We start from the raw sequence: 10,550 nt of genomic DNA, 5'->3' as shown, positions 1-10,550 counted from the left end.
CGCGGGGCAGGGGTCGCGAGAGGCGCCGAGCCGGCCCGGCCCGCGGGATGCGGCGCCCGGGGGCAGCGGGTGCGGGGCGCTGAGCTCGGCGGGGTCCCCGGCGCCATGCGCCGCTCCAGCACGGACGAGTCCACCTACCGGCGCAGCCCGTCGCCGGAGGGCAAGGAGCCGGGCTTCGCGCGCGGCGGCCCCTTCCGGCGCTACAGCAGCCTGTACGGGCGCGGGGAGGGCGGGGACGGCGGCGGCCCCTTCTTCGGCCTGCACGCCAACCCCGGCCCCAAGGCGGCCCAGGCGCGCTACACGTCGCCCAAGGGCACCAAGTACGTGGTCTTCTACCTGGACCTGTCCTTCATCTTCCTCCTAGAGCTGAAGCGCTGCGGCATGGCGCGCGGCTGCCTCCAGGGCGTCAAGTACCTCATGTTCGCCTTCAACCTGCTCTTCTGGGTGAGTGGTGGCGGGCCCGGGCGCCGGGGGCACATTGGGGGCCTGGCGTTGGTGGGGGGACCAGGGGAGAACCTAGAGTCGCTGCTCGGGTGGGACACGCGGGACGTAGACTGAGGGCGGGGGTCCCCCCCGGGTTGCTGCTCTGGCTGGGGGCCAGGGCTGGACTGGCCAGCGGGGGGCGTTTCCTGTCCGCGGGGTGGGGGTGGGGGGAGCCGAGCCTCTACACTCTGGGCGGCTGCCCCATGTCCTCTCCCCTCTTTTCCTGAGACGGGGTGTGTCCCGGTCCTGGTGCCTGACAGGGCAGCCCGGGCCACTGAGCCGCACCTGCCACAGGTTCGAGTCCTGGTCTGTGTGCCAGTGCCTCCCTCCTGTCCTCTCCCCCGCTCCCTCCACCAAGCGTGCAGACCTGTTGGGCCCCGGAACCGGCTTCAGAGGAGCTGTGGGGGCAAGGGGTTCCCAGTCTCCAGAAGTTCTGTGGCTGGGCCAGACACTGAGCAGGACTGTGGGGCAAGCGGGGCCCCCGCGAGTGTGTGGGGTGTCCCACCCTCCTGCTGCCTCCTTCTCCAACAAATTTTTGCTCAGACAGGAGGTGCCTGTGTCCAGGGTCAGAGGTACTGGTGCTACAGGGTGGCTCCTACCCCCCAAGATCGGGGGTAGAGTTGCCACCCAGCCCCATAACTGCAGGGAGGGTGGTGGGCCGTGGCTGTGACAGGTGTCACACGTGACCAGGTCGCAGCACTCCTGGCCAGGCCTGGGCCCCACTGTTGGGGCCGGGGGTGGCTTGGTGGAGAGAGAATGCCAAGGTCACTCCCTGCTCCATCCTTTATTCCTGCGCCAGCCCTCCGTCTACAACTGGGAGTAAGGGGGCGTGGCTTCAGCTCCCGCCTGGGCTGTCGACTCCAGAAGGAGGCTGTATTTGCATGCTCATTTGCATGCAGTCCAGTTAAGGCTAACCGCTCGGAAACCTAGGTCCATCTTCCATCCTGGGCCCTGGCTTTTCTCTTCTGCCATTTCGGGGGCGGGGGAGTAAGAAGTCACTGGGAGGGCCAGCTAGACTGGGCTCAAGCGTGGGAGTGTGACCCAAGGAGGCTCCTGCCCCAGATGCCTGCTTCCAGAGGGGTCACCCCAAGAGTTTGCTCTCTGCAAGGGGCTTCTGGAATGGGAGGGGCCCAGGCCCATGGTGGAGGACTACCCCAGAGACCAGGACCCCGAGCAGAGGTGGGTGCAGCTGGAGTTCCGAGCAGGCATGTGAAGAGGAGAGGGACATTGACCAACTGCAGTGGGCAGTGGGACCAGAGCTGGCAGCCACAGGTGTTGCTGTGACCGTGTTGGGTGGTGTAGGTGGCGGACTGACTGGGAGGCAGTGGGAATGAGGGATGGTCAGGTGCCGGGAGGTGGGCAGAAGCTGCTGCTTTCCTCACCTGCCCTCCTCAGTGACCTGGTCACTTGCCTGCAGGAGGCAGGAGCGGGCCCCTCAAAGGGGCCTGTGCTCTGCAAGCAGCCCAGCCGCATGGGTCTTCAGGCAGAGGTCTCCGCCCGTGGACCCAGCAGGAGTCTCCCTGCTAGCTTCTGGGCCAACAGGCTCTGCCACTCCACCGCAAACGGACAAATTCCCGTCCCCTCCCCGCCCTGAAAATCCAAGTCCCTCTTATTACCCAGTTACACCTCCCAGCCAAGCAAATGGGGCCCCTGCCGCTGGCCTCAGCCCCTCCCTGCCCCAGCGTGCTGCCCAGCAGGGGTCAGAGACCTGGGGGTCGGTCCGAGGGGAGGCTGGGTGTGACATCCACTGCACCTTGTCCCTGTGCCCGTGTCAACTAAACCCTCCCTGCTGGTGACAGAGGCTGCAGGGTGGGAGCGGCTAGAACACTCTTTCCCTGGGACTGGCTCCTTTGCTGTCTGGTGGTGCCGGCACCCTACAGGAGGGGTTGTGTTTGCCCCCCACTCCACTTTCCACTTTCACTGCCAGACCAGAGGACAGAAGGCCACCCCCCTCCCGGTGCCCTGCCTCAGTCTCCCCACTGGAGCTGACCATAGGGTTGGGGCTGAGGTTGTGGGAGGGGAGTCCCGGTGGGCTGGACCTCAAGACCCTCGTCTGTCAGTCCTCTGACCCCACCCAACAGGGCCAGGCCAGCTACATGCTGGGCCAGCATGGAGGTCACTGCCCAGAGCTGGGGTTGGGGTGGGGTGGGAGTGGTCGGTGCAGCAAGGAGAGGGGGCCGGGTGGGCATGAGAGCGCCGCCCTGTGCTCCTGCTCCGGCTTCAGGTGCAGTGACGCGCTTGCTCCTGCGCGCTGCCGTCACCGTAGTCTCCTGTCCCCCAGCCCCTTGCTTTCAGGATTTGCCTCAGCTCCTCTTCTCCCAGAGGTGGGCCTGGAAAGGCCCTCACACTGACAGCTGGACCTCAGGCACCTGCACACCTGGCTCCCTGGTTGGAGCTTGAAGCAATGCCACCTCCCCTCCCCACCCTAGTGTAGGGTGGGCCCCGGCCCAGGGCGCCTCTGGCTGGGCCGCAGTCCATGACTCGGCCTGGGAGCAGGAGCGGCTGGCTCAGGAAAGAATTGAGTCTCATTGGTGGCCTGTTTGGTGGGTTTCTCCTGGGGGCTCCTGGACAGGGTCTGGGAGGGCAGGAAAGTGTCGTCACCCGCCTGTCCTGGGGTTAATGTGCCAGCTCATCTCAGGGGCGGAAACAGGCCTGCCCTGTTACCACCTGTGCTTGGAGCTGGGGTGCCCTGGGACTGGGAGCCAGGAAGGCCAGTCCACATGCAGGTGGGTGGCGGGTGTGAGGGTTGGGCCCCTCAGAGTTCAGAGCCGACAGGCTCCCAGACCCACACCTGCCCTTCTGCAACAAACAGACCCTCGGGACAACCTTTTTGGGGACAGTTGCCCTCTGAGGCGTGCACAGGTGGTGGGCAGCTTAGGGCCAGGACTGATTCTGGGGAGCGCATGGTGGTGGAGAGGGCCATGCATGGGGCCTGGGATGGAGGTTGGGGGCTGTGCAACCCCCCAAGGAGCCACTTGGTTCAGGCCTCCTGGTCAAGCTCTTCCTTAGTGGCGAGAGGTGGAGGCCCGGGTGTGGGGGACGGAGGAGGTGCTCTCCCCGCTCCGCCCCTGCTCTGGTCGGAGCTCAGGGCTGCCCAGGGGCAGTCTGGGAGGTCTGGCGTGGTCCTGGGGTGGACCTGGGTGGAGGCAGGGCTGAGCTCAGTCGGGCGAGGGTGCTCTGTGCCCCCACCCGTGGCCAGGTGGCGAATCGGGCTTGTCAGGCCTCTGTGTGGATAGAACTTTCTACATGTAAAGCAGAGGTAGAGTAGGCTACAGGCCGGGTGGGGGCTGTCTGGGGCACAGATATGGCCTCGGCTGCTCAGGGGGACTCAGAGGTCAGGAGTTCTGTGCTGTGGCGAGGTCCCAGGTCCTAACTGCACCCCGCCGTCCTGGGCCATGGCCCCATCTCCCTGCCTGTGAGAGGGCATTGGGCTTGCTCTCCCCTCCTTCCCTGCCCTGAGGATCGAGCCAGTGAGGTGCTGCCCTTTGGGGCTGGGCCTGCTGGCGACCCCCCCATCCACTCCCAAGCAGCCCTGCTGTGGTCCTTGCCTCTCCCCTGCACGCCCCTCTCCCCCTACCCCTCCTTGGACACTGGCCTCGGGGTCGTTGGTCAGTGGGACTGTCTCCCCAATGGGCCAGGTCCGGTCTCCTCATCTTTAAGCTTTGGGAGCATGTGGAGGGCTCCCGGGGTCGGGGATGGGTGAACAGGACCCATGAGGACATGGGGGCTGGCTGGCGTTTAAGAAAATTAATGCTAGTCAGTTGCATAGATTTTAAGTGGACAGTGTGGAGTTGTCATCGCAGGAACAATATCTGGTAGGGAACAATTCCATCAGCCTGGAAGGCACCCCCAGCCACTTCACCCAGTCCCTCCAAACCCACTGTGGGCAGCTGCTGACCTGATTCCGGCGTGGCAGACAAATTCTCCCATTTTCAAGCTTGGTATAGATGGGCCCCCCATGACAGTTCTTGGCTGGGAGGGGTGCATCACCCCACCATGCTCAGCTCCCACCCCGGGGCTGTGCCGGCTGCCAGGTGGGCTTCTGGGCACAGGCGTGGCCCCTGCAGGTACCTAGCCCTCCACCCCATTCCAAGGACGTGGCCAGCTGCCCAGCCATCTGCCACACTGAGCTGTGTGGCCAGAGGGGCAGTGGCAGAGGGCCAGCTGGCACCTGCCTGTCGTGGGCCTGGAGGTGATGGCATCGCCCAACCATGCCCTGGGCCAACCTGAAAAATACACGGATGGGGAAAGAGATGGCAGGAGAGGCAGCGTGACCCGGGCACCGGGTGAGGGCAGCCGCCAGGGCGCGTGACAGGGAGCCCCAGCTGATGGCAGGGCTGGGACGGAGACCCTGACCAGTGGGCTGACCTCTTCTCCCAGGCTGTCATGGGGTCAGTGTCTGCTCCTGGGCCCCCTGGGCTTCTGCCTGGCTGGGGAGGGGCGTTCAGCTAGTGCCCTAGGCAGTGAGCGAGGGGCCGGACAGGTGGTAGGGTTGGGGTGGGGCCCCGATCCTGACCCAGGAGGGGCTGGAGCTCCGGCGTCTCGGGGCCTCAGCCCCATTCGTCCTGTGTTTGATGCTGTGTCTGAATGTAGTGGGGCCCATTTTCTCCTTTACTTGGAGGCTGCAATTTTCCTGCCAAAATGTTTTAAAAGCTGCATGGGCAGAAACATTTCTGAATTACAGGTGATTTTATTAAGCACGTGCCTGCATTTTGTTAGCGTGTGTCTCTGAGAGTTTTTGTGACTGTTCTGTGTACATGTGATTGAATGTGGAGGGGCCTGGGGTCTTGTGGGGACTTGTGACGAGGGACGGTGTGTGCATTGTTGTGCGTGACACCGTGGGATGGTGAGCGGTGTCTGACCGCATGGGTGGGCTGTGTGTCGGTGTTACGGTGTGTGTGATGGCGTGCATCTGGGTGACAGCCAACGGGTGTCTCTCTCGCCATCATTTCATGGAGTGTTAATTAAGGAAATACATTTCTACCATGGCTGGCGGTGATAGCCCACCCCTCCTGGGCCCCCCACCGCCCACAGCAGCTCTACCCGGCAGCATCCTCCCTGTGTCCTTCCCTCTGTCCCCACGGGGCAATGTCGTCTCATTTTCCTGCTGACAGGAGCCATCCACCGCCCTTGAAGGCAGAGCCAGCCTCACAGGCAGCTTGGGTTTTAAATAACAATTTCCCCCTTTACACCAGCATCTCCCCAAGAGGCAGCCCCACCCACTGTGGCTGGGGGCTCAGCCACGAATCCTGACCCACTGAGTCACTGTGTCCTCTGGCCAGAGAGGGCCTGACTTCCAGCTTCCTTCAGAGAGGCGGCCCCCCCCCTCCCCGCCCCCTGCCCCAGGGCTGGGCAGAGGCCAGGCGAGCCCTCCCTGTGTGTGGGGGTCTGTGTGGTGGTATTTCTGCTTTCAGTGCCCCACTGGGTACTAGCTGCAGCCTCATCCTGGGGTCCTTGGAGATCCCCTAAGACCCAGAGGAGGTGGGGGCCAGGTGCTGGGTGTCCTGATGGGCATGGGGGAGGAGCACAGCCGGGGCAGCCCTTCAGCTCCCCGTTTCCTCTTCTGCTGGTTGGGCAAGAGGATTAAATGAGACGGCACCTGTCCCACCTCCTCTGTGCCCCGTGATGTCACAAGTGGCACCTCCCACAGGCAGGCTCAGGGTGCCCAAGGTGCTGGTGGCCCCGCCTCGCTTCGTCTTGGTGGCCTTGCCTGTGGTCAGCACTGTGGAGAGCACCGCCTGGCTGCTGGTGGGGGCCCACGTCCACCCCACCCTGCAGGTGGGGGGCACACACCTCTCCCTACAGCCAGCAGACCCCACCATGCCCTGGGGCTGTGCCCAAACCCAGCTCTGAGGTGAGGATGGCTCAGGGAAGTGGGGCGTGTGCATGCCCAGGGTGCGTGCCAGGTGTCTCCAATTAGAGGGTCCTGTTCCCCCTCTGGGCAGCCTCCCCCAGCCCCCCGGCCTCCAGAGCCTCATCAGCACTGAGCTTGGTCAGGAGACACACTGACTGCTGGCTGGGCCGCAGTCCATGACTAGGACTGAGCTGGACACTGCCGAGGCCTCTCAGTTCCAATCCTGGCAGCAGGCAGAGGCACTTGTCATCCATGGTGGCCCCTCCGGGAACCGCCAAGGCCGTGCGGTCAGTGTCAGGGTCCCCCCGACCTGGGGCCCGGACAGGCACGATGGCCCTGGACCAGGGACAGAGGAACCCCATGTGGGGCCCCAGCACCCGGTCGCTGTTTAGCAGCTTCCCAGGCCCCGCCCTGAGCTGGCCGCACCAGCAGAGGTGTTTATAGTTTTCAGACAGAAGCTGTTGTTTCTCGTGGAAGGTGCAAACAGGGCAGGTATGGTCTGGCTTGGGCTGACGGGGACCCCCTCCCCATTGTGCTCTTGTGCCCAGCCTGGGCAAGGCCCAGAAGGACCCCAGACGCAGAGGACGCTGGCCAGAGCCCCGTGTGCACGTTCTCAGTGGCCACCCACACCCCTGTGGCCAGGGATGACCGAGGCTGGGGAACGGGAAGGGGGAGACCCCCAGGGCCTGCAGGGCCGGCTTGAGCTGAGGGGTCCCTGTCAGGGTGGGGACCCCAGGCCTGGGGAACCAGGTCGGTGCGGAGCGGGGTATGGCCAGCTCCTCAGGGCTGGCTAGGCGGGTAGCTCATCTCCCAGCCTCAGGGGCTGTGAGTCTGGCTGTGGACACTGGGGAGACTTCTGGGGGGTGATGCGGGGCTCATGGTGGCCCTGGGTGGACACGGTGTACCTTGGAGCCTGGTGGCCCAGCCTGTCCTGGAGCGCGCAGGGTGAGCACTCTGAGGGGTTGGACTTCGAGCCCAGCAGTTTTCTGTGGCCGAGGCCAGATGGCCAGGAGGCTCCTGGGCCTGGTCAGGGCACAGGGTCCCACATTCTGTCCAGTCCCAGCGTGGGGTGGGCCCCCAGGGCTGCCCGGCCTTCCCGAGAGCCCATCAGCCATCGGTACTCAGGTGGTCTTCTGAAACCCAGACTGCCATGGGACCAGATACTGGTCAGCATTTGGGGGGTCTGCATGCCCCCACATCCTCCCATTTCATCCTGGGATGACCCAGAGCCCAAGGCCTCATGTCTCAGGGTTGGGGCGGGAGCCCCTTGGCCAGCCCCAGCCACCCTTGGCTCCCCAAGGCCAGGCGACCCTGTCACTACGCAAGGCTGAGAGCCCCCTCTGGCTTCATCGCCGCCTTGCCTTCTCCCTTTTCTCCTCTTATTTTAATTGACTTTTGTAATAACGACAGTTATGAAATTCAATAAAGGCTCCAGTGGTTGCCGGGCAGTGAGGCCGGGTAGTGGGCTCTCTGCTCCATTCCTGCACCGCCACCTTCGTGGGGCTTGCTCAGTAGGGGACAGCTGGGGACGCCTGCCGGGCTTGTGGGGCTGGTGTGTGGAGTTCTCGGGCCACCCATGGGGAGCCAGCTTTTGGAAGAGCGAGTGTGTAGGGTCCTGCTGAGGCCTCTGAGGTGGGGTCTCTCTGAGCTGCTCAGGGCCAGAGGCGGCTGGGCTGTACCCACCATGAGGGCACCACGGCAGGCAAGCTGCAGGCTGGGTTCTGGGGGCAGAGGGGGCACTGCTTGTAGGGGGTGATGTTTGGGGGGAGCCCTGGGGCCCCCTGCCCAGGCTGTCTTAACAGAGCCTCTTTCATGACCCCGGTGGTGGAGCGTCCTCAGACCACCCCTTCCCCGCCAACCACAGCATGACCAAGCTGTAGGTGTGGGACCCTGGTGTCCGTCACTGTGCATCGGGGATGGCTGTAGGGGGAACCAGCCTGGGTGTCAGGACAAGGCTGAGAGGGGCACGCGGCCCTGGGAGGTCAGCGGGGCCCACCCCGGACACCACCCTGGGTGGCTGTCCCTAGGGTCCAGGGTGGCGACCTGACTGCCCCTTTCCCTCCACCCGGTGGTCCCAGCTGGGAGGCTGCGGCATCCTGGGTGTTGGCATCTGGCTGGCTGCCACACAGGGGAACTTCGCCACCCTGTCCTCCTCCTTCCCGTCCCTGTCGGCCGCCAACCTGCTCATCGTCACCGGCACCTTGGTCATGGCCATCGGCTTCGTGGGCTGCATCGGGGCCATCAAGGAGCACAGGTGCCTGCTGCTCACCGTGAGTGCGGGAGAGGCCCTCGGGGTGGGGCACGGGCTCCCGACACAGGGTCTTCCAGGCCAGGCGGGGCCTGGGGCGTCGGGTGGGGGGCTTCCCTTGACAGGACAGGGACCCGTGTGCACATGTGTGCGAGGCAGGGCCCCTCCGGCCTATACTGGGCCTGTTTTCTCAGCCCGTCCCTCCCAGCTGCTGTCCCAGGCCTCGCAGCCTCTGTTGAGAAGCTCCTAGCTCGGCCGTGGCCTTGGAGAAGGGTGTCCTGTTCTTGGGAGTGTTGGTCACAGAGAATCCAGAGGGGAGAGGACCCCTGGGCCAGGCTCCTTCCTATTAAAATGCCGGTGGACCCCTCGGAGCGAGGCGGAAGCTGCAGTGTGTATAGGGCTCCGACCAGGTCTTTCCCCTGGGTGGGCCCCGTGTCCTGGGCCCAGACTGAGGGACAGCAGATCGGGGACCCCGGAGAGGATGGGGCCCATTTCCCTGCCCCCCACTTGTCCAGGCTCAGCCGCGTCCCCGTCAGCCCTCCTTTCCGGGGGAGTGATGTGAGGGAAAGGCGGGCCAAGCCAGGCTGCCACCTCTGCTCAGCTTGACCCAGGGCACCAAGGGCCAGGTCAGGGCTGTGCCTCTGGGGACGCTGAGTGGGGGCTGCCACCCGGCAGGCAAGGTTTGTGCAGAGGTGGGGCTTCTGCTTGGGTGGCGGTCCCCCACCTTGGTCTTGCCTGAGCTGACACTGGCCACCCTGAGGAGTGTGGCTGGGGACTGGGGTCACTGCCAGCTGATTCATCCCCTGGCATCGCCTCGCCCTACTGCCCAACCCAGGGACCCAGGCACGGAGCACAGGCGTCCACTCGCAGGCCTGAGGCCTGGGCTCTGCAGGGCGAGCAAGACTAGACGGAGCCCAGGGGTTCCAAGGGAGGTGGGGGGGCCGGGGGCTGGCGAGTCACTGAGGCCTGTCCCCTCCGCCCCCAGTTCTTCGTGATGCTGCTGCTGGTGTTTCTGCTGGAAGCCACTGTCGCCATCCTCTTCTTCGCCTACACTGACAAGGTACGGCCACCTGTGCCCACCCATCCTCACCACCAGGCGAGGGGCTGTGACACTGCAGGTGACGATTGTGTGGGCGGGTTGGAAACGGCTGTCACAGATGCTGCGCTTGGTGTGGACGACAGCAGCCCTGTCATCTGACTGACGGGGGCCCAGAGCCGAGGGTTAGGTTCTACCCACAGAGTCCGGGGCCAGGCCTGGGGGCGCCGGTAGGAGGCCGCTCATGCTGCCCTCGGCTGTGCCTGGTTGACAGGGAGCCTCCTCACCCCGTTCGGTCCTTGGTTTGCACCAGCGAGGGCTCGTTGAGCGTTAGTCTGTGGGTTGTAATCCGAGACATAGTTTTTGCTCATCCGTCTGCTTTGCTCTGGGAGCTCTTGCAGCTCACTCCTGTGTCTCCTTGGCACGCCCCCCAATGCGCTTTTTGGGGAGCACTTTTTTTCTGGCGCTAGGAGCCGCTCCAGGCCCATCCTGGGCATTTGCTGCCAGCACTGTGATCAGCCCTTTCTCCTAGGAGCCCATGGTCGTAGGGACTGCGACCTGGGCACTGCCCTGGGGTGTCAGAGCTTTGAGGCCCCTCAGCTACCCCCCGGGGATGTGTGTGCCCCGACCATGGTGTGCAGACACAGCTCTGAGTACTGGGTACCTGCCTCTCGGTGTCTGGCCTATCCAGTGCTCAGCACCACGGGTGGCCCAGGGAGATGCAGGGCTTCTGGGAGGAGGGGACTCAGGGAGGGGACAAAGGGTGGGCTAAGGAGCGGGGATGTCCCTGCTCAGTTGTCGGCATCTGCAGATCGACAGGTATGCACAGCGAGACCTGAAGAAGGGGCTGCACCTGTACGGCACCCCGGGCAACGTGGGCCTCACCAACGCCTGGAGCATCATCCAGACAGATGTGAGGGGGGGGCAGG

At 64.6% G+C, this 10,550-nt stretch overlaps 1 protein-coding gene across 5 annotated transcripts in view; it reads left to right on the top strand.

Moving 5' to 3' along the window:
* The window catches only part of TSPAN4 (tetraspanin 4), a 20,608-nt gene that overhangs the window by 8,092 nt on the left and 1,966 nt on the right, over positions 1 to 10,550 (top strand). For 2 of the 5 annotated variants that reach the window (XM_019631108.1, XM_019631107.1), the window contains exons 3-6: positions 365 to 444; positions 8,416 to 8,607; positions 9,571 to 9,645; positions 10,433 to 10,534. In XM_019631108.1, the coding sequence (XP_019486653.1) occupies positions 382 to 444; positions 8,416 to 8,607; positions 9,571 to 9,645; positions 10,433 to 10,534 (432 nt within the window). In that variant the 5' untranslated portion in view covers positions 365 to 381. Of the gene's footprint in view, positions 1 to 6; positions 445 to 8,415; positions 8,608 to 9,570; positions 9,646 to 10,432; positions 10,535 to 10,550 lie in introns of those variants that run through there. The other 3 variants (XM_019631106.1, XM_019631109.1, XM_019631105.1) reach the window with 2 other exon arrangements.

This window comes from Hipposideros armiger, unplaced genomic scaffold (genome assembly GCF_001890085.2).
Source record: "Hipposideros armiger isolate ML-2016 unplaced genomic scaffold, ASM189008v1 scaffold_983, whole genome shotgun sequence".
NCBI lineage: Eukaryota > Metazoa > Chordata > Mammalia > Chiroptera > Hipposideridae > Hipposideros > Hipposideros armiger.
The sequence above is the reverse complement of the archived record's forward strand: the minus strand, read 5'-3'. Positions and strand labels throughout refer to the sequence as shown.